This window comes from Equus przewalskii, chromosome 11, assembly GCF_037783145.1.
Source record: "Equus przewalskii isolate Varuska chromosome 11, EquPr2, whole genome shotgun sequence".
NCBI classification, from domain to species: domain Eukaryota; kingdom Metazoa; phylum Chordata; class Mammalia; order Perissodactyla; family Equidae; genus Equus; species Equus przewalskii.
The window spans coordinates 21,181,630-21,206,295 of NC_091841.1; the positions used below are offsets into that span (position 1 = coordinate 21,181,630).

General features: G+C 39.8%; 1 protein-coding gene across 1 annotated transcript; it reads left to right on the forward strand.

The window, feature by feature from the left end:
- Positions 1-5,166: 5,166 nt before the first annotated feature.
- LOC103564928 (olfactory receptor 10V1-like) lies at positions 5,167-9,778 on the forward strand. Its single transcript, XM_070566102.1, is given in 4 exon segments — positions 5,167-5,778; positions 6,373-6,376; positions 9,328-9,489; positions 9,492-9,778. Coding segments are annotated over 4 exon segments (1,065 nt in total).
- The last annotated feature ends 14,888 nt before the right edge of the window (positions 9,779-24,666 follow it).

A 24,666-nucleotide genomic window follows, 5' to 3' on the forward strand; every position in this document is an offset into this window, starting at 1 on the left:
CTCATATCACCCAGACCTCCATATAACTGGGCTTCCAGGGGTAGAAGTAGCTGAGGTAGAAGTGAGAAGCTGGGCAAGTCTGATTCTGGGGCCAGCAGTCTTCCCATGGCAGGTCCAGCCTCCTGACTGTCTTCTGGCCTCCTCTCTTCCCTTCTAGTCTGTTCTCTGTATCATAGTTGAGTGACCTCATTACAACACAAAGGCCATCATAATGCTGTTCTTCTTAAAACCTCTAGTGGTTTCCCATAACACATAATGGAATCCAGACTTCTCACTATGGCCCTCATGGTTCTGGATGATTTGCAGGCACCTTTATCGCTGACTTCTTGTCTTTCCTCTCTCCCCATTGCCTACTCCTCTCCATTCCTGCATCCACATCACTCTTCCTGGAGCTCAGTAACCCTGCCAAATAACGGCTGCCTCAGGACCCTTGCACATGCTAATTCTTTTTCCCCTGAATGCTCTTTCCCTGCTTTTTTTTGTTTTACACATTCTGGCAGCCTTGTACAATTATTTTATTTTTACTTTTTATTGTGGTAAAGAACACTCGACATGAGCTGTAACTTCTTAAAAAATTTTTAAGTGTGCTATACAGTAATGTTAACTATAGGCACAATATTGTCCAGCAGATCTCTAGAACATAATCATCTTGCACCTGCTTTTTTTTTTTTTAAGATTGGCACCTGAGCTAACAACTGTTGCCAATCTTTTTTTCTGCTTTTCATCCCCACATTCCCCCAGTACATAGTTGTATATTTAGTTGTGGGTCCTTCCAGTTGTGGCATTTGGGACACCGCCTCAGCCTGGCCTGATGAGTAGTGCCATGTCCATGCCCAGGATCTGAACTGGCGAAACCCTGGGCCACCGAAGCAGAGCATGAACTTAACCACTTGGCCATGGGGCCAGCCCTGCACTGCTCTCTTTATTTACTTTTTAGGGCTCTGTTCAAAGTCATTTCCCCAGAGAGGTCTTCCTTGACTTCTTCAGCTAAAGTTACCCATCCCCCACCCCTATTGCTCTGTTTTATTTTCCACATAGCACTTATTGTTACCGAAAATTCTATTATTTATTTTTTCTTACTCATTGTTCTTTCTCACTAGGATGTAAGCTTCATCAGGTCAAGGACTTTTTCTATCTTGTTCTCTGTCATATCTCCACTCCTTACGTCAGTGTCAGGAGCACAGTGTAGATGCTCAATAAATAAATGTTAAATAAATGAACTCCATGGGGATTCCTGTGAAGGGAAGATGTGATGCAGTTGGCATCAGACTCTGGCATCTCTCAGAGAGGAGAAATTTCAGGAGCCTCCAGCAGCTCTGCCACTCCGGTCCCCAAATGATACGTCATGTTTCCATGCTCTGAGGGAAATAAATGCGTAAAGAACCCTCTACTAACTTAGCCTCCTTGTGATTTTCAACCAGCCCGAGGTAAGTTTTGGTTTTTGTTTAGGAAAAAACCTGTCTGGTGATGGATTCCCTCTTTTATATTAAAAAACTTTTTTATTTAGGTGATTGAACAAATGTACAAAAAATTTACAAAAAACATGCAAAGATACTCATTTCTCTTAACAGCATGTATCTATAGCTGTTTGTGGTCTCTTACGGCACTGGTCCAGTTAGAAAGACGATTCACGCTGCTGTGATTGTGGTGGGTAGTTAGACTTCCTTGCTTATTTTTAAACTCACAATTCTCTGTTTATGTATCCCGTATTTCATTGCTGTCTTCTGGATTCTTTTCTTAGCAAAGGTCTTTTAATGCACTGAATTCACACAGCATATTTAATGATTTTTTTAACAATTGGACCTTTCAGTCTCTGTGGGTTGTGTGATTTGCTTCTTTCTTTTAGATACAGAAACAGTACGGCTGGAAATAGCTCTATATGAATACTTTTTTCATACCTTTGACTTGCTTCTTTAGAATTAATCCCCAGCAGTGGGAATCTTAAGTTCCTGAATTTTTTTTAAGATTCTCAACTAGTAGATGATGCATTGTCTCCTAAAGATGGACTATAGCAAATCTTTATTCTTCCACAAGTCCATACATAAAGCTTACACATGCAAAGGTGACAAATGTGGGGACAGGCTCATGGCAAGTCAACGTGGACTAATGGTTAAGTGTATGCACTCTTCAGTCTTTGGCCAGGGTTAGAATCTGTCCTTTGGTTTTCTCCTCTGTAAAATGAGGACAATAATAGGACCTCCCTCATAAGTTTACATGAGGAATAAATGAGTTAATTGGCATAAAGTGCTTAGAATAGTCCTGGACACCCAGAAATGTTCGTTATCATTATTTGGAGAGCACAGAACATCAGCGGCACTCAATACCTGATAACTAGTATTTTGATCTTATTCTCTTTTCCAGTTTTCCCTGCTGTGACTCAGGATACCTGGCTTTTGTTGAGCCAGCTTAACTATTTTAAAAAGATTGAGTTGCATTTACTACATGCAAACCATGTGTGAGTGTGTGTGTAAAGACAAAATATAGAGACTGTCCTCAAAGAAGTGAAAGTGTATTGTGTGCTCAGGGAGACAGACATGTACCAAAGAACCCAAGTGGATGTGCTGACTATGTACTGAGTGTGAAAGAGCCAGTTTCAAGCCTCTGTATCAACACTCATGTGAGGTGCGTGGTGCATCTGGCCGTGGTGCCTTTGGTTGGGCTGTTTCTATGGAATGGTTGACATACAGGGGTTGTTCCGCAGTAGGCATTAGGGAAGGCAAGCTGGCTAGAAAAACAAACGTCCTTCAGTTCCATTCCAGGGGCGATTGATGATCGTACCTGAATGAGGGACTAACTGTGCATTCATGCAATGACACTTTTCTTACTGAAAATACAGTCATCAATTGCAGTTGAAGAAACACTTTTCTTAAGAAAAGATTCTGTATAAATTATTTACTTTGCTCTAAAAATTTGCAAAATATTGTGCTCCACAGTTTTGAGGACAACACTGCTTGTCTCTCCTTTTATCATATTATAAATTTGTAATTAATTGAAATCATAAGACTGTTGATGTTTGTTAAAGAATATTGGAAAATATAGAATAGGAGGAAAATCTTTCAGGTTTGTTACTCAAAGACTGGATCCTTTTTTTTTTTCATATGTGAACAGCTTTATTGAGATGTAATTCATACACAGTCGTGCATCACATAATGACATTTGGGTCAATGACTGACTGCATACACCACAATGATACTGTAAGATTAGTACCATAGTGCTAAGATGGAATTCTTTTACAGTGTGGAAATCATAATTATTTTTTAGTCTTATTGTCTGTTTAGTATTATATCACAAGTATTTTCACTTATTACATTGTCTTTATAAATATAATTTTAAACAACTACATACTATTTCATCAACTGAATCTAGCATTCTGTATTAGGTTGTTTTCATTATTCTCCATTAAAATTATGCTGTAATTTTTACCTTGTGTATAAAGGTTTTTGTTGTTGTTATTGTCATTATATTTCGATTAATTTCTAAGTTTGTACTCCTAAAGTATAAAACTAAATTTAAAGTCAAAATGTTAATCTTTTATTTGGAAAACTTCAAATCTACACAAATTAAGAGGATAATATAATCAGTGCTTATGTGTGTATTACTCAGCTTGGAAAACTGTCAGTATTTTGACGAAATATGAGCATTAAAGAAAATTATTATTTTCCTAAAGTGTTGACACTTTCACGTCTCCAACAGCAGGCTTGGTAATGCTCATTTCTCCACAACCTCACGAGCACTGAGGATCGTTATTAAAAACCAAACCAAAATAAAACACAATATTAAAACTTGGCTCACTCATAAACAAACAAAACTGGTGGCTGAATGTTTTAATTTTGCATTTTTTTTGCTTCGGCTTTTCTATTTTAGAATATAGTTTTAGCAGAAAAGCATTTTTGGCATGGCCTGACCTCTCTCCGTATCCCCTGAGAAGATTAATGTGAAGACTCCTCTGTAGGCTGTTACCTTTGGCCATTTGAATATAATTGACGAGGTAATCCAAAAACATAGGGAAATACTTATATGCACATGTAAGTCTACCTTGCAGCAAATTAAAACTCAATGAAATTTAGGGGTCATGAGCATAAGGACTGAGCCACTTAGAACAAAGGTGTTGCTGGTGAGATGAGGATTTCCTGAAATTATATCCCCAGTAACTTGTGCTACTTTCCCTTATAAATGTATTTTGTGAATCGCATGGTAATAGTTGTATGTGAAACCACAAGAATAAGAGGTTCCTTTACTTTTTCTTTTCTTAAGCTTTATTGAGGTATAACTGAGAAATAAAATTGAAGTTGCTTTACGTTTTAAGCTTAGGGTCAGAATGGAGGAATATGATTTAAAAAGTGTTAAAGAGAGATTAATCTAAAAGTGTGATAAGTTGAGTTGGTGGGAGTGTGAGCCATGCTTGGGGGGTTAAAAGCCCTATCTGGGTAGACACCATAAAAACACAAGTGAAAGTGGATATATGAAAGAAGGTAAAATAGGAGTAAGGTTACTATTTGGTTAAAAAAATTAGAAAAAATTGGATTTTTGAAGGTTTAAGGAAAAAATTATCAAAATTCTGAGTTTGGGGAGTGGGGAGGGTAGCAGTGCAAGCTACTTAACTTATCTGAGCTTCTGGTTTCCATATCTGTAACAGGTCAAGGAGACACCTTTATTGCCTGTCTTCTAGGCTCTCTGTGAGAATCACACACTCTGTATAAATTTGTGCTTTTAAGCTGTTATGGCAGTGATTGGATAATCATAGTCATGAAGTGGCATGAGAGTGATCGGGAGGGTTTGCTTCTAAAAAGATGGAATAAAGATCAAGGAAAGAATGAAAATAGGAAGATAGGGAACCCCACTGAGAGCCTACTGCATGCCTGGCATCAGGCTTGGCACTTTCAGACCGGTGATCTCATTGAATTTTCACCAGAACTCTGAGGCAGGTGTTCCACTCTTTCCACGTTTAAAATGAGAATGCTGAAGTCCATAACTTCTCCAAGGTCACAGAGCTAGTCAATTAAGCAGTGGGGGAGGCAAGATAACAGTAACTGAACTCTGAAGGAAGCAATGAGACTGAGCACTCAGTGGCTGCAAACTGTGTTTGTAATATAGCTGCAGCTGTTCCAGGCTCAAGGACACAGGGGAGCCACTTTGCCTGTGACTTCCTTCCTCGTACCAGGTCTAATGGAAGAGGAAAACCAGACAGGAGCGGTGCACTTCCACTTCCGCCCCTTCTCAACAGACCCGGCAGTGGCTTCCCTCCTATTTGTGGCCTTCTTGATCTTGTACCTAGGAAGCCTCTTTGGAAATGCCACCATTGGGCTCACAGTCTGGCGAGATCACTCCCTCCATACTCCAATGTACTTCTCTCTTTTTGCTCTGGCCATGCTGGAGATTGGCTACTCTACCAACATTCCTCCCCTGACTCTGGTTAGCATCCTTTCCATGGGGAAGATGCTTATCTCTCTCCCTGGCTGTGGGGCCCAGATGTTCTTCTTCATCCTTCTTGGGGGGTCTGACTGTGTCTTGCTTGCTGTGATGGCTTATGACAGGTATGTGGCAATTTGCCATCCACTGCACTACAACCTCATCATGAGTTGGCAGCTCTGTAGGCAGATGACTTTAGGTTCTTTGGGGCTGGGATTCCTGTTGTCACTGCCTTTGACCATTCTCATCTGCCGCCTTCCATTCTGTGGCCACAATGAAATCTACCACTTCTTCTGTGACATGCCTGCAGTTATGCGCCTGTCCTGTGCAGACACCCATGTGCATGAGGCGGCTCTCTATGCCATCTTTGTGGCCGCTGTGGCCATCCCCTTCCTCCTTATCTGTCTCTCTTATGCCTGCATTGTGGCCACCATCCTGAGGATGAATTCAGCTGACGGAAAGCGCCGGGCCTGATCCACCTGTACCTCCCACCTCATAGTGGTTATTCTGCAGTATGGGTGTTGCACCCTTATCTACCTTCGCACAAGGTCTAGCTACTCCCCAGAAGAGGGCCGGGTGGTGTCTGTTGTCTACACCTTTTTCTCACCAGTGCTGAACCCCTTGATCTATAGCATAAGGAATCAAGAGGTAACAGATGCAGTAAGGAGATGTATGGCAAGAATGGGCTGGTTCAGGAAGCCAGAAATATTCCTCCCTAGAAAAACTATCCCCCAAGCCAGGAGTAGGGGCATGAGCTGAAGGACAGGACACTCAAAAGAAAAGAGGAAGGAATGGAGAGATGACCACCTCCATGACTGTGTCAGCCGGCCGGTGAAATGCTCATCAGTACTAATTCCTCCACTTTTCATTAGATTCCAATGATGAAGCCCTGGATTAGCCCCTGCCTACTTAACCAGCCTCCTTTCTCATCATAGCGCTTAGAATAAGGACCAGCACAGGAAGGTCAGTGAAGAAAACAGTGAACAAATGGATGGATAGAGTGATGACAGCAGTTCATATAATGGATGCCTTCTGTTACCTTTTTTAAGGGGCTGCATCCCCGAAGGCATGCAAATGCAATGGATTCACATATGCAAATATCCTTTGACCTTTCTCTTGTAAGGCCTGTTCAAGTCCCACTGCCTTAATAAAATCCATCTGACCACTCTGACACTGATTCTTCTCTTTTCACAAAATTATACTTCTTTTTATACAACTGAGTTTCATATGTTTGCGTATTACCTCTATAATAAATCTACAGGGCTCCTTGGGGCAGGAGAAATGGTTTATTCTTTCTTTGTATTTTCCGGCGCAGTGCTGTTCACATAGTAAATACTTAGCCTTAGCATCGAGACACAAACTTGAGCCCTGATCTTTCCTTTACATAAAAAGGGGATAAAAATAACCACAAGCCCTCCTATCTCAAGAGGTTGGAATGACAGTCAAATGAGGTAATGGGTGTGTAAAAATATACTAGGGAAGTACAGAATAAGCCATGATATATATACATTTCTTTGAAGTCCTCAGTCACTTGCAATTGAACAGCTTTCATGGAGTTGTTCAAGTCCCGCCTTCCTAATGGCCTTATCAGCCCTTCCCAAAATGGTAGAGTCAGCTGCTGCTTGTCACAGGAGTTTGGCTTCTGTGATCCTTGTGGGAGAATCCCAAAACCAGAATAGGCAAAGAGCAGGGCTAGTATGGACGCTGGTGGAGGAATGAGAGTAGGATATTTCCAAGATATCTGCCTGTTAATAAGAGAAAAAGAAAAGAATCCTATTGTCTTCTTGATATTGCAAATGCGATAGATGATAAAACCACCCTGTTCTGGATCTGATTGTGCTACACACAAGAAAGGGGAAAAATGGGGGAAACAGTGTGGAAACCTGACGACAAGAATCCTTGGGGCCTTTGACAAGACAGCAACATTGAGAAGTGAAGGAGCATGCAAGTACTTTTTAACAGTGCTAGTGTGGAGGTTCGATAAATATTTTGTTGATAGCAATGCTATTTGTTGAAATTAGTAAATTACTTCTCTAACTATTTTTAATTTATTCTATTCCCATTATTCTTCCACAAAAGAGGTGAACCAGCTTAAAAATACATCAAAGACAAAAGTTGAAAACATGTAGTCAAGAAGACTGGGATACAGGACAAATTCAGGCAGGATTATAAAGAATACAGTGGTAAGATTGCTATGTAGAAATGCAGACCACGTGCGCCTCTGCAGTTTATATAGTGGTCAACTATGGGTGTCTGAGCTTCCTCGTAGCCAAGGGAAAGAATAAAATATAATTAAATTTGAGAATTTCAGAGTTCATATAATAATAATATACTACTATATGGAGAAATCTAACGCTTTTTTTGGAGTTAAATCTCAGATATAATAGAATCTTTTCCCACAGCTTTTCAAAGGAGAATATAGCATATTTAACAACATACCAGCAATTATAATAATAATGCTAGCTACCCTTTATTGAGCATTGAAGTATGTGCCAGACATGATTTTAAGTGCTTAGTACATATTACTCACTTGATTCCCACAAAATCTTATGAGGAAGGTACTTTTATTATCCCCTTTATACACATAAAGAACTGAGACTCAGGGAGGTTAAGTAATTTTCCCAAGATCACACAGCTAGTAAGTACTGACAGAGTCTCACTCCAGATGCTGTGACCTTAACCACTACAACATTCAGTAAATATGAAATGAATTTTCTAGGGCTAATTCTCAATGTAAAGCTGATGATGTGACATTGTTGTTCAAGTCACTTAAGGAAATTCTGTAAGGGAAGATCGCAGTCAATAAAATGAAACAGCCTCTGATTTTAGGGACCTAAACTGTTAAATCCTGGTTGGCCAGTGTGTCTTTTAGAAAGTGCTCCACAAACGCTATCTTATTTGACCAAGGTCTTGACAGGAATTGGAGAAGAGAAAGTTCCTGGTTTGGGTTCTATCAAAGAGTTGGAATACATATATTCTGCAATAATAATAAGTTTGCCAGTAATAAGTATGCCAAGAAGTTTCATACTTAGTGTATAAGATTTGGACATGATAGGTTTGCTTTTCCTTCATTACAAATCCATTAGCCTGCTCCAGTTCATAATGCGATTCCAGTAGAATTAGATTTGAACGGTACAAAATAATGTCCTTATATTCGAATTTAATTGTGTTTACTCATTGGTCTGAGTGTACTTCAGGGACTCCTAGCGGCATTAGCTGGATGAAGGAAGTGGTCTGTTATGCGCTGAATCTCAAAATTCATGTTGAAATCTTACTCCTAATGTGATAGCATTAGGAGGTAGGGCCTTTGGGAGGTGCTTAGGGTGAAGCCTTCATAAATAGGATTAGTGCTCTTACAAAAGAGATCCCACAGAGCTCTCTAGCCCCTTCTATTAGATGAGGATACAATGAGAAGCCTGTGACTTGGAAGAGGGCCCTCACCCAACCATGCTGGCACCTTGATCTCAGACTTCCAGCCTGAACTGTGAGAAATGTCTGTTGTTTATCAGCCACCCAGTCTATGGCACTTTGTTATGCCAGCCTGAACTAACTGCCAAACTAGTTTGCAGGAGGTAGTTACTTAAGAAATTTTTCCGTTGTTTTTTAGCTAAAAATATCAGGCAGGCTGTAACTCAGCTTTAGATGGATCCCTGTTGACACCCAAGTCCTCTTCTTTCTCTTCACCCACATTGATGGAAAGAGATGAAATATGAAGTCAGAAGTCTTGGTTTAAAATCCCAGATCAGCACTGACTAGTAGGGCAAACCTGGACACATCAATTCACCTCTGTGATTGTGGTTTCCACATCTGCAGAGTTTAGGAGTTAAACACTGACCAACATATCCAGTAAGGTGTTATAAGATTAAAATGAAATATAAGTAAAACTGTAAACATTAAATTATCACACAAATTATATAGTCAGCATCACCATCCCCTTTCTGTTTATCACTCTCTCCTATGCCTTCATTGTGGCTGCCATCCTGAAGATCCACTCTGCAGAAGGGAGGCAAAAGGCCTTCTCCACCTGCTCCTCCCACCTGACTGTGGTCGTGCTCCAGTATGGATGTGGAAGCCTCATCTACTGTGCCCCAGCTCCAGCTACTCTCCGGAGAGGGGCCGGGTAGTGTCTGTGGTTTACACATTCATCACCCCTGTGCCGAATCCTTTGATCTACAGCATGAGAAACAAGTTGCTTAAGGATGCTCTAAAAGAAGAAAAATTGCAAGTCTTTTGCTGCTCAGAGCACATCGACTCTTTCTGGATATTACTGATCAATCCAATTTTTCTTACGTGGAAAAGAAAATTGGATGAACTGTATGAAAGATTAGAAGCTAAGAGGAAAATACCTAAGTTTCTGGAATTGCTTTAAATTCTCTTGCTCTTTCTTTGTTGCTGTGTGTCCATTTTCTGGCTGTGAAGCCACCATGTCTTCATCTATAAAATCAGCCTGCTTGGGAGGCCTGTTGAAAAGATCATCAAGTGAGATTGTGGATATAAAAGTACTTTATGAATTGCAGTGTCTGATCTCAGGTGACCAGAGTCTCATTTGATTCTATTGCTCCATAGAAATAGAATCCATTTCTTGCTTTTCCTAAAATTTATTTATTTACCTTATTTGAATGACTGCCATCCAAGAGGGCAACTGTGACAAGTTCTAACAGGACAAAGATCTTAGCCTTCTCAAATGCTTCTGAGAAGGAGTTACCATAAGAAGTTGTATTATCTTCTCTTCTAGAATAAATCAGCATTTCTTAAAATGCTGCCCTACTTGCCTCAGATGGCCTGGAATAAATTTTGTGGCTAATTAAGGGTAGGAAAAGTGCATACTCTATCTTCTTCTTGAAGATTCATATGCATGTTACTTGGGAAGTTCTCTGGCAGAGCAATCTTTGTAGGGCTGTGGCTTGCAAAAACATTTGATCACAAGAATTCGCTTTCTTTCTTTCTTTCTCTTTCTTTCTTTCTTTCTTTCTTTCTCTTTCTTCCTTCCTCTTCCTTTCTTCCTTCCTTTCTTCCTTTCCTTCTTTCTTTCTCACCTAATTAGCTTAACCCGATGAAGATAATCTTCTGGGAACACTCTTAGGAAGACGGTTGCGTGAATGACCAACAACAAGTGCTTAGGGAAATGGTACCAGATAGAATGGTCCCTCAGTCCTGAATGGAATGAGTCCAGGCTGTGAGAAAGTAAAACACATGAGCAAATTGAAAATGCAACCTGTTAGACCACACCCTTCTGCGAATGACTGAGCACAAGTTCTTTTAGATATATTTTAAGATTTAATTATTACCAAGGTGAGTTTGACCTAAAAACTAACAGACTTCAAAAAAGAATAGTAAAACCCAAATGACTTAATGGTATTTTTTTTGTAGTGAAATCCAGAGCTCACCATTCCTGATCTTTGCTCTTGGCCAGGAAAACAATCTTTGGAGCCACATTGCTTTGCTGGAGTGTGTCTCTATTTAATCCTCCTGGAGAAGTGAGAAGTAGATCAAGATAAAAGTCAAGGCCTCATCTATTAACAGCAAGATTTGCTGATCCCCTCCCCAGCCCATAGAGACACAGCACATATCTTCCCTCTGTGTCCACTGTGGTTTGTGGTTGCATTTGGGAGAACCAAGCTGAATGTTGGCATCAGCTGGAAGCACTCAGTGAACCAGTGGGGAATGTGGAGAGAGCATCCTGGGAGAAAATGATGCCTTGGTCATAGAAATAGCCTCATGGCCTCCTTGGATACTATCATTTTTCTCTTCCAAACTCCCTGGAGTCAGATTCAGGAAGAAGGATCAGAAGATGACTAAAGGCTGGTGCCACTTGCTAAAGAGTCATTAGATTTTTCTCCCTGCAGCTGTTTAAAAATGAATATTTATTTAGTACCTATAAGGTACAGGCACAATAAATTCAGCAAACAGAAAACCATAGTTAGGGGTATAGAGGGGAAAAAAAGAGAGAAAGAAAGGCAAAAGAAATGGAAATAGAGAGAGAAAGAAATGGAACTGGGAGAAAAAAATGGAGACCTTGAAAAAAGAAAGAGAAAGGTTAAAAATGTTTTGTGCAGAGCATTGTGGTGGAGTGAGTTGTTCCCTTTGTCTCTCCCCTCTAAGTTACAACTAAATGGACATTCATTAACCAATGCAGGGTCCGCTACACAGCACAACAGGGCACCTGAGTGATTCATGAAGCTATACATCTGAAGGTGAGTGGATCAGATCCCCAGGAAGCAGTGGAATTAGGTAAGCACACCCCTCCCCCTCCCCGGTGGCAGTGATCTAGGTCACAGGTCCTCATACAGCATCTGGCATGACTATAAGAGGAGGCAGGGGCAGCTCCACCTGCAAATGGTTGTGGATTTATAGCCCTGCCCCTGGGAGCACCCATTTTGCCTTGGTGGCCCCACTTGTGGGAATGCTCCCCAGTGAGTGGCAGTGGCTCAGCCGCCATGAAGGAGCCCCACCCACCAAACACAGCAGCTTAGCCAAACTGCCTGTGAGTGCAGAGCTGTCCCATGCCTGAAAGAAAGCTCCTCTCCCCTCCTGACTGGTACAGCAGCTCAGCGAGTCTCCTGTTGAGAGCAGTGGTCATGCTCACAGGAGAGTGAGCTGCTGGTGGAGCACAGAAGCCCTGCCTGCATGTGTGTGAGTGACCCACCAAGTGAATGCAGCCAGCCTGCACAAATTCAGATCAGCCCTACCAGCACACCTTCCATCAGATGGTGAAAACAGCTCCTGTCTCCACCAAGTGGTGGCAGATGGAATCTTTGTAACTTGATGCTACCACAAATGCACTGGCAAAGGATCAATTCATCAAACACCATGAAAACCAACAGTAACACTGGAAAGCAGAAGAAAAATGACAAGTCTCTGGAAACCAATCCTGAAGTCACAGAAATTTACAATCTAAATGACACAGAATTCAAAATGGTTGCCATAAAGAAACTCAAGGAGTTACAAGAAAACTCAGAAAGACAGTTCAATGAGCTCAGGAATAAAATTAATGGGCAGAAGGAATACTGCACCAAAGAGATTGAAACTCTAAAACAAAAAACCAAACAGAAGTTCTAGATGTGAAGAACACAACTAATGAGATAAAAAATAATCTAGAAACATAAAAAACAGAGCTGATGTTATGGAGGACAGAATCAGTGAATTAGAGGAAATACTTCAGGTGGAGGAGAAGAGAGAACTAAGATTTTTTAAAAATGAAGAAATTCTTCAAGAAATATCTGACTCAATTAGGAAAAGCAACATAAAGATTACAGGTATTCCAGAGGGAAATGAGAAGAGAGATTGTTCAAAGAAATAATAGCTGAGAACTCCCAAAATCTGAGGAAAGAAGTGGAATTACAGTATGTGAAGTCAATAGAACTCCTAATTACATCAGTGCAAAAAGACCTCCGAGGCATATAATGTTAAATCTGGCAAAAGTCAATGATAAAGAAAAAGTATTAAGGGAAGCAAGGCAGAAGAAAATAGCTTACAAAGGAACCCCTATCACACTTTCAGCAGATTTCTCAGGAGAACCTTACAGGCTAGGAGAGAATCAAATGATTTATGCTGAATACTGAAAGACAAAAACTTTCAGCCCAGAATACTCTATCCAGTGAAACTATCCTTCAGACATGACGCAGAAACAAAATCTTTCCAAGATAAACAAAAGTGGAAGTTCATTGCCACTAGGCCTATCTTACAAGAAATGTTGAAAGGAGCCCACTAATCTGAAACTAAAGAGCAAACCTTTACATAACCTTGAGCAAGGAGATAAATAGACATATAGAATCAGAAAATTATAGCTCTGTATCAGAATAGGTTAGTAAACACTTAATAATAACATAAAAGTTAAAGGGAAGGAAAGCATCAAAAGTAACTATAAACACTTCAATTTAGTCACAAACTAACAACACAAAAAAGAATAATTTGTGGCAAAAATAACTCAGAAGTGGAGGAGGAAAGGGATGGAACCTTCTTAGGCTAATGGAGATAAGAGGCTATCAGAAAATGGACTATCTCTTCTATGAGAACTTTTATACAAACCTCATGGTAACCACAAAACAAAAAAATCAGAGCAGAGCCACAAATAATAAATAAAGAGAAGATTGAGAAAACCATCACAGAAAACCACCAAACTTAAATGGCAGTCCAAAATACAAAGGAAAGGAAACAATGGAAATATAGAACAACCAGAAAATAAGAGGTAAAATGGCAGTACTAAGCTCTCATATATCAATAATCACTCTAAATGTAAGTGGATTAAATTCTTCAGTCAAAACACATAGAGTGGCTGGCTGGATTAGAAAACAAGATGTAACAATATGCAGCCTCCAGGAAACATATCTCAGATCTAAAGACAAACATAGGCTCAGAGTGAAGGGATAGAAGCAAATGGCAAGCAAAAGAAAAGAGGTGTTGCCTTACTTATATCAGACAAAGCAGACTTCAAGATAAAAAAGACAATGAGAGGCAAAGAAGGGCAGTATATAATGATAAAAGGGACATTCCACCAAGAGGACATAACACTTATGAATATATATGCACCTAAGACAGGAGCAGCAAAGTACATAAAGCAACTATTAACAGACCTAAAGAGAGAAATTGACAGCAACACAATAATAGTAGGGAACCTCAATACCCCAATTACATCGATGGACAGACCATCCAGACAGAAAGTCAACAAGGAAAGTGTGGCCTTAAATTAAATACTATACCAGATGGACTTAATAGATATATATAGAACATTCCACCAAAAAAGAGAAGAATACACCTTCTTCTCAAGTGCATACGGAACATTCTCAAAGATAGAACATATATTGGGAAACAAGGCAAGCCTGAATAAATTTAAGAAGATTGAAATCATATCAAGTATCTTTTCTGACCATAATGCTATGAAACTAGAAATCACCTACAAGAAAAAGGCTGGGAAATTCACAAATATGTGGAGATTAAACAACATGCTACTGAACAACCATTGGATCAATGAATAAATCAAAGGAGAAATAAAAAAAATGCCTTGAGAGAAATGAAAATGAAAACACAACACACCAACTCTTGTGGGATGCAGCAAAAGTGGTACTAACAGAGACGTTTATAGCAATATGGGCCTACCTCAACAAAAAAAGAAAAATGTCAAATAAGTAATCTTAAACCATGCCTAACAGAACTAGAAGAAGAAGAACAAACAAAGCCCAAAGTCAGCAGAAGGATGGAAATAATAATTAGAGCAGAAACAAATGAAACTGAAACAAAAAAGACAGTGGAAAGCATCAGCGAAACAAAGAGCTGGTTCTTTGAGAAGATAAACAAAATTGACAAACCCTTAGCCCGACTCACTAAGACAAAAAGAGAGAAGTCTCAAATAAATAAAATTAGAAATGAAAAAGGAGAAATTACAACAGATACCATAGAAGCACAAAGGATTATAAAAGAATACTATGAAAACTATATGGCAAAAAACTGGATAACCTAGAAGAAATGGATAAATTCTGACTAATACAACATCCCAAAACTGAATCAAGAAGAAATCTAGAATCTGAACAGGCTAATCACAAGTAAGGAGATTGAAACAGTAATCAAAATCTTCCCCCAAAACAAAGGTCCTGGAGAAGATGGCTTCTCTGGAGAATTCTATCAAACATTCAAAGAAGATTTAATACCTATCTTTCTCATGCTATTCCAAAAAATTGAAGAAGACAGAATGCTTCCTAACTTGTTCTATGAGGCCAACGTTACCTTGATAGCAAATCAAGAGAAGGACAAGACAAAGAAGGAAAACTAGAGGCCAATATTGCTGATGAACATAGATGCAAAAATCCTCACACGATCAGGTGGGATTTATACAAAGGATGCAGCGATGGTTCAAAATCTGCAAATCAGTGTGATAAACCACATTAACAAAAAGAGGAATAAAAATCATACAATCATCTCAATAGATGCAGAGAAAGCATTTGACAGGATCCAACATCCATGTATGATTAAAAACTCTCACTAATATGGGTATAGAAGGAAAGTACCTCAACATAATAAAGGCCATATATGACAAACCCAAAGCCAACATTGTACTTAATGGTGAAAGAATGAAAGCCATCCCTCTGAGAACAGGAACAAGACAAGGGTACCAACTCCTACCACTCCTACTCAAGATACTACTGGAGGTGTTGGCCAGAGCAATTAGCAAGAGAAAGAAATAAAACGTATCCACACTGGAAAGGAACAAGTGAAACTGCTTGTGTACAAGATGATCCTAAATATAGAAAACCCTAAAAAATCTACCAGAAAACTATTAGAAATAATCAACAACTACATCAAACTTGCAGTAAGTTTTATAAGTTGCAAATCAACTTTTAAAATCAGTTGTATTTCTAGACACTAATACTGAACTAGCAGAAAGAGTAGTCAAGAAAACAATCACATTTATAATTGCAATGAAAAGAATAAAATATCTAGTAATAAATTTACCCAAGGAGGTGAACAATCTATACACTGAAAACTATGAGACACTATTGAAAGAAATCGAAGAAGACATAAAGAAATGGAAAGCTATTCCATGTTCATGGATTGGAAGTATAAACATAATTGAAATGTCCATACTACCAAAAGCAATCTACAGATCAATGCAATCCCAATCAGAATGCCAATGACATTCTTCATGGAAACAGAACAAAGAATCCTAAAATTTATATGAAACAACAGAAGACCCCGAATAGCCAAAGCAATCCTGTAGGCATCACAATGCCTCAATTCAAAATATATACAAAGCTACAGTAATCAAAACAGCATGGTACTGGCACAAAAACATACACACAAAATTGACAGCCCAGAACTAAAACCACCTATCTATGGACAGCTAACTTTGGCGAAGGAGCTAAGAACATAAAATAGAGAAATGAAAGTTTCTTCAATAAATGGGGTGGGGAAAACTGGACTGCCACACGCAAAGGAACGAAAGTAGATCATTATCTTGTACCATACAGCAAAATTAATTCAAAATGGATTAAAGACGGGAATGTAAGACCTGAAACCATAAAACTCCTAGAAGAAAATATAGGCAGTACACTCTTTGCCATTGATCATAGCAGTATCTTTTCAAATACCATGTCTACTCAGGCAAGGGGAATAAAAGAAAAAATTAACAAATGGGACTACATCAAACTAAAAAGCTTCTTCAAGGTGAAGGCAACCATGAACAAAATGAAAAGACAGCCCACTAACTGGGAGAAAACATTTGCAAATCATATATCTGACGAGGGGTTAATTTCCAAAATATATAAAGAACACATACAACTCAACAATAAAAAACCAAACAACTCAATCAAAAAACGGGCAGAGGACATGAATAGACATTTTTCTAAAGAAAATATACACGTGGCCAACAGGTACATGAAAAGATGTTCAACATCACTAATTAGAGAAATGTAAATCAAAACTACAATGAGATATCACTGTCAGAATCACTGTAATTAACAAGATAAGAAATAAGTGTTGGAGAGGAGATGGAGAAAAGGGAACCCTCATACACTGCTGGTGGCAATGCAATCTGGCACAGCCACCATAGAAAAGAGTACGGAGATTTCTCAAAAAATTGAAATTAGAAATACCTTATGATCCAGCTATTTGACTACTGAGTATTTATCCAAAGAACAAGTAATCAACAATACAAAGAGATTTATGCACCCATATATTCATTGCAACATTATTCTCAACAGCTAAGAGGTGGAAGCAACCCAAGTGCCCATCAGTGGATGAACGGATAAAGAGGAAATTGTATATATACACAATGGAATTCTACTCAGCCATAAAAAAGACAAAGCTGTCCCATTTGCAAAAACATGGATGGCCCTTGAAGGTATGATGTTAAGTGAAATAAGCCTGAGAGAGAAAGACAAACAACCTATGATTTCACTCATACTTGGAAGATAGACACACGGATAAGGAGAACTGATTAGTTGTTAATAGAGGGGAAGGAGGTTGGGGTGTGGTCAAAAGGGTAAAGGGGTGCATATGTGTGGTGATGGATAAACACTAGACTATGGGGGGTGAGCGTGATATAGTCTATACAGAGACTGATATATAATAATGTAAATCTGAAATGACAACGTGTTATAAACCAATATGATCTCAATAAAATAATTTTTAAAAACCCAGTCATCTTCAGAAAATGAGGGTCATTATTTTCAAAACTTATAAAAGGAAAGAAGCAAGAAAAAAATATTTCGTGTGGTTGGAATTAATAAAGTACTGCCAAATTGCCTGCAGTGTCACTCAGAGACAGCTGTGGCTCTGGCTGCAGTGGAAAGGGTCTAGACTCCCAGCAAATTGAATTCCAACTTAAGCTTGGCAGCCAGACTGCTGCATTGCGTTCTGAAGCTTTAGGCAATATAACCAAACCCCTGATCACAAGCCATCTGAAAAGCCATCCAGAGCCTGTTTGTAGCATGTGAGCCAGCAGCTTGCAGCTTCTACTCTAGAGCAGGGTGGTATTCTTTGAGTGGACACTTGACCACTTATCCTTTCTGAAAGATCTTCCAGCTCAGTTAGACTCTCAAATGGCTGGTGAGTGTTTCTTCAGGAACTGTTTTGCATTTTTCTTTCAAGATTGCTTTGACAAACTATGTCAAGTTCTCTCCCTCCTTCCCTCCCTCCCTCCCTCTCTCTCACACGCGTGAGCACACACACACGCACACACACCTGTAGGCCTTCATTTCAATAACTTTCCAGAGCTTTCAGAGATACTGGTTCTTGAAGTGAAAATTTTAGGTGATGAAAGAGCATTTAAACATTTTTTGTATTTACTTAAAAGTGAGAGATAAAAAAAATATATAGCTGGTAGAAGACACGTTGTTATGTAACAAAAACGGAGTGAGTTGAATTGAAGTCATGAAAACCGTTAAGTATATGATACCAGTAACTCAGATGAAACATAAATTGTGACGGTTGTTCATTAATGACTAAAGTTTGGAACATCTTTTTCCTACATTTTATAATAGCCTTGGCTGTGTTCATTGTCAAGCAATGTATCAAACACTTCATTTATAGGGAGTGTGGTAGAGTCTTGAACAAGATTTGGTGACTAAATAAAGGAACACCCAGCACTATGACATTCTACAATCAATGAATACCAGGCATCTGTTAGGTGCTTAGCGCCATGCTAGGCAATGTAATGCAATACCTAGTTAACTGTTGTTCCCATTGAGGACCTATTCTAGTAGGGGTGGAATAACAAGTAATATAATGAACACAATACAGAGTGATAAGCGCTATAATTGGGGTGGGCACAAAGCCACTAAGAACATGAAGCAGGATGTGAATTTTCCTTTTTGGAAGAAAGTTGGGGGAGGCGTGTGTATCAGAATGTGGCTTCATTTAACAGGTGACACTTCACTGAGTTTTGAAGGATTCTTAGAACTTGTCTAGGGGCACGAAATTAACGTCTTCTTGGATAAATTAAAACCGTATATCTTGCTAAGCTCCCTCCAACTTGGAGAGTAAAAATTTAAGCAACAATTAAAATAGAGCGAAGTCTAGTAGCAATTAAACTAGTTTAGAATATTACGTCCCCAAACAATTCCTGTTTGTGTTCAAACATCAACCTACAGGGGATGGTCAAGATAAAAGCTAACTTAGCCTCTTGGGGCGTTATTGAACCAAAGTAGGCAGGGAATTCACCAGAAATGAGGTGAGAAAGAGTGAGAGTTGAGAGAGAAGCCAGAATTCCGTCTCTGCAAGTCCCAAAGTCCCACGTTCTTCCCTTGAGAAGAGATGGAAGGGAAAGGCTAACAGTATCTAGATGTGTCCTTCCCTCAGTGCTGGGTGGTTTCTCAGAGATTCATTCTCCATACTTCCCAAGATATTAAGAAGAGGATGCCAGCTTGTGCTTCAGTCAGCCTCCAGGAAGGATGTGGTTGCCAGCCTCTCTAGGCAGAATGTAAGGGAGGTAAGGGGAAGACTAGGTTGATGGAATGTTGTGTGGTCTAGATGCTGGGGAAGGGACCAATGAGCACTACTGACCTTGGGATTTCCTGATCCTCTGAGGGGCTTCCTGGGGTAGAGTCACAAATGAAGTGGAACAATACTTTAACCTCCCAGAGCCAGTGAAGTGACAATTTATGCCAAATACACTAACAACCAATGAGTCTCCAAAACAGGCACTCTACTGCTGAAAGTGAGAGAAGGATAAGTATGTCTCTCCCTAGAAATGTGACCAATTTCCTAGGTTGCCTGAGAGTAGTGAGAAAGAGCTGTCCACCCTCCTTGTAGGAGAAGTAGATGCTTTGCTGAGACACCCAGAAAACACAGTGTAATCTACTCAGTTTCCAAGTTATACACCCAATGCCTAGTTGATAGTAGATGCTTAATAAATACTTGTCAAACAAGTGAATACATAAACAGCTCTCTTAATTATACCTTGTGAATGAAGGAGGTAGAAGAATATGCAAAGATCTTTATGGGAAAGGAAATGCTCCCTGTGAATGTTCTCCAAGTGTTTGAACACAGTACTCGTACCACCAAAGAGACTCATCAAAGAGGATGCAACGTGGCTGAGGGTTTATATTTCTTGGGTAAGAAGAGACATGGAGTTTCCCCATTCAACCTTCAAGAAGTAAGGAATTGTGCAGCAGCAGAGGGAGAATAAAGCAGAAATGGAAGAGAGCATTTAGCTACAATCAAGCTCACAGCATTGTCATGTTTATCCCATCGAGAAGACCCTAGAGGAGGAGCTAACGTGGGAATAGAGAGTGGAGAGATTTCTCATTAACTCATCAAGGCCTTGACTGAGGACACAAAAGGCAAGAATAATTTTTTATTTGTATAATATATTTATGATGCTTTGAATGCTCCTAAAAATAAAGTGCCTTACAATAAGACCCTAGCTACAGTGAGATCAAAATCAACTTGCACAGTATGAAAGGCAAAAATTAAATAGCAACAGAGATCCTGGGGCTGAGGAATGCTAAGCACTTGAATATAAACCTTAGTTTTGGGCTTCCTAGCAGCTAAGGCAAAAAGAGAAACATGAATTATGTGCCTCTTATGGTCAAGTAGGATGGCATATATGTGTGCTCTGCTCCCCAAAATTTGTGTGTCTCGGTGCAGGGTGTGGGGACTTCCTTGAAATTGCAGATGACTCATTATCTAAGGAATGCTGAACATGTCTTAAATAAACAATGTGATTGTTTATTGAAATGGAATTCCTTGTAGTTTTTAAGTGTTCTGGAGATGTTCCACACAGCCTTTTATTTTTAAATTTATTTGAAAACTAATAGATACTCTAAAGAAAATTTGAGAGATGTTGAGGGTAGTATGCTGAGGGATGTGGCTTCCAGGAACTATGGTCTTACACCCAGCTAGAGCTTTGTGGAAAATGTTCATTAAATTTGTAGATGATGGTGGGGAGAAATTGATTATTTGTTAGAGCAAAGAAGTGGAATTCTCCATAAAATCTCAATGGTCTAGAACGATAAGCCAAATCTAAAAGGTTGACTCTAAGAAGAGACGAGGGTAAAGAAAAAAAAGAGAGAAGAAGGAAGGAGGGAAGGAAGGCTGGAAGAGTAAATACATAATACACTCAGCCCAAGTCAAGAGTGCAATATATCTGGAAATGAACAAACACATACATGCATAAATACGTAGATTTAGCACAATCTTGGACTGTGTCATTGACGAGTGCACAGATTTTGTGTCCTTATCTAGGCATTAATCCTGGTTCCATCAATTACTGGTTGTATAACTAGGGGTGTGTTATGGAACTTCAGTCTCCTTGTCTCTCAAACAGGAATTTTAAAAACAAAAAACAGTTTTATAATTTAAAAAATAAGCACATGTTCTTTACAGAAAACTCGAAAGTGCAGAAAACCATGAGGAAAATAGTAATCTCCCATTTCTCTTAAAAACAACATTAAGAGTTTATTGTTTCCTTTTATGCTGGTCACATGACCGGTATCATGTTATGTATGCAACTTTGTCTCTTCATTTTCTTCATTTAACATTATACTATAAGCACTTTCTTACTTTATTGAACCTCAAGTATAACAATTTTAATGGCAATATAATAATACATCATATGAATATTCCTCAAGTGGCTAGAATGTTGCCCTTTGTTAAGCATTTGCCTTGTTTCCTTTTTAAACACTCATTGAAGCATACATATTGGGCATGTCTTTATATATTTGGCCTCGTAGTCCAGATTCTTTCCTTAGGATAACACCTTCAAGGTGAGAGTACTGATTCAACGCAATAGCATTTAAAAACTCTTCTTGAAAATTGCTGACTTTCGAGGCTGGGCAGTGGCATAGTGGTTAAGTGGGTGTGCTCCACTTTGCTGACCTGGGGTTTGCAGGTTCGGATTCTGAGCATGGACCCAGCACTGCTCCTCAAGCCATGCTGTGGCGGCATCCCACATAAAATAGAGGAAGATTGGCACAGATGTTACCTCAGCAACAATCTTCCTCAAGCAAAAAGAGGAAGATTGGCAACATCTGATAGCTAAGGGTCAATCTTCCTAACTGAAACAAACAAAAAAAAAAGAAAATCCCAACAATTGCTGGCTTTCTTTCAGGAAAGTGTATTCCCCTCTGGTATCAGACAACTAAAACACAGCTGACTTCCACTTGAAAAGTACGGAATATCAGCCACTGGCATTGATAGAGCCTCAGTAAATCTCCAATGTTCACGTCAATACAGAGTTACATAGAGCCCAGCACTCTGCTACATCCTGGACATTAGTGAAGAATGGAACCCCATTGGTCCCTGCCCTCATGGAGCTTGGAGTCCATGGATGAGACAGAAATTACCAAGTGAACACAGAGGCAAACATATCATTAGAGGGGCGGTGAGATCTCCGGTTATAGATAATAGTTCTCTTCCTTGAGCCTGACTTGTCCCCTGAGTGTTTAATTCAAGGAGGTCAAATATTTGGGGTAGAGGGTGTGCTGAGAATCTTCACTCACCCTGCATAAAGAGAGAGGTGGGCAGATGTGTGCTCCTGATGTCGCTCCCGGAAAAGGAATTAAGATTCTCAAAGAACAATACTTTTGGAAACTTCTGGATGGGAATCTTCCTACTAAGATGTCACCCATCTTCCAAGTCTCCTACCCCACATAAGGCTGTGGCAAACAGATGACAATACAGTGGCAGAAGCATTTAGGAAAGGAAAGAAATATTTGACTTGCAAAGCATGCAGGGACTCAGACTTTAAAAGGATTGGCTTGCTGGACACAAACACAACAAATATTCAGAGGACAAAACTAAAAATTAGCAAGGATATTAAGGTAAAATTATTCTGTTTATGGTGTAAAACAACAACATCCTTACATGGTTATCATATTTGCAAAGGTCATGACATACTTTCAGATATCAGCACAGCAAAAATAAGCAAAACTATATTCTTTTTGAGGTCCAAAACCAGTCAGGGGGATCCCATTAGTTTTGGTTTAACTCTGGGTGCAAAGTATTTCTCCCCCTTACTGTGGCACGTGAAGTTCTTAATCATTGGAATGTCAGTTTCCATTTCTGGGGTAGATGTGGTGTGGTGTGTGCATGTAGTTGGGATGTGTAGTTTTGGCTACCATGTAAACTTGCCCTGAAATCCTTTCCTACTGATCCTTGCAGTGGAAAGAAAACTGGATGAAGAGATTCTAAAATAAATCAAAATTCAAGATTCTTTCTCTGGATGTGTTCAACAATCATCTATTAAAACTTCTCCATGCTAGTCCTTGTGGACAGGACTTCACATTTAATGTTGGGACCATTTACAGAGCAGATGGCAGAATTAAGGGCACCTATAAGGGATGGTGAGGCACTCAGGGACTAGCAGTGGCAGAAGCTGTTTCCACCCTTGGGCCTGAAGTGACAAGATGAAGGAACCTTGTTGTTACTGGAGCCAGCAAAACCTGGAGCCATAGAGGATGGGCCACAAAACCAGAAATGTGGTTGCAGAATCATGGTGGTAGAGGGAGAATGGGTAGTGGTTGTGTGTTTGTGAGTGTGTGTATGTGTGTGTAGTAAATACCCTAGCTCTCTTTATGCTACCCTTTATTCTCCTGCAAGTACCTCTCATTGGCCAAATCCAACCAGAAGCCACAGAGTGAGGGAGTCCGGCTGATGCAGTCCTAAGTGACCAGCCTCCCACGGGCTGAGCAGGGTGGAGAGTGGATCTGGGTGGCTGGCCTAGAATAATCAATAAAACTTTCCTTTTGTGAATCACCAAGAGGAAGAACAGTCTCTGAAAGTGATGGAAACAGAGTGTCCAGAGAGGTAGGAAGGGAATCTGGGTAGAATTGTATCACAGAGGCCATGGATGAGGAATTTCAAGGAAAAGGGAGTAGCCAGCAGCCTCAAATGCGATAGAGATCAAGTCAAAAGTAGCTATTGGATTCAGTAATTTGGGAGTCATTGGTGACCTCATTAGAATGCTCTGAGGGAGTAAGATGGAAACCACGTGGCTGTGCTAAAGAAAGTATAGGAAATGGTTCTAGTGGGAAGGAGACAGGGAGGCATCAGAGGATGATGTAAGGTTGAGGGAGGTTGCTTTTAAACATGGAAAATAAAATTGCTGTAGACAGGGGTGCAGATGCGGATATTAGAGATAAGGGAATAACTTGTGGAGCAAGTCCCAGAGGAAGCAGGAGGCACTGAGACCACCAGCTTTGCAGAGGAGAAGGGACATGTCCACAGAGGCATAAGGGAATGTGTTATGGATATACGGCTAGGCAGAGAATGTTATAGGTCCATAGCTAGTGAGAATGACAATGAGTTGCCTCCAGGAATCTTCTGTCATTTTGTCTGTAAAGTTGGAGGCTGAGTCATCTACTATCAGTGAAGTAGGAGGTTGTAGAAGAGAGGACTTGAAGAGACCAGGGAAATTTGCACTAGTCTTTGTTGGAAACAGAAGGAGGAGCTGACTCAGAGGAGTGGGGACAGTGCAAGGGTTGATAATGCTACTCTATGTCTAATGTGGCACCAATCAGCAGAATTTTGTGAACTTCTTCATTCATGTTCAACCTTGATATAGAGATGTTGGATATTTAGAAGTTAATAGGGTTGGCATAATGTCAACGAGCCAAGGATGGTGACAATATTGGCAAAAGACTAATAGAAGAGACAGATTATAGATCTTGGTTGGACTGGGCAAGGAGTAAAGCCGAAAGAGGGCTTAGGTAGGGGAACGGGAGGCATCAAGGAGGTCTTGAAAAACTGGAAGAACATTAGTATTCATGATTATTGCGAACATTTATGGAGAGTTTACTATGTGCCAGGCACATTTACTTCTCG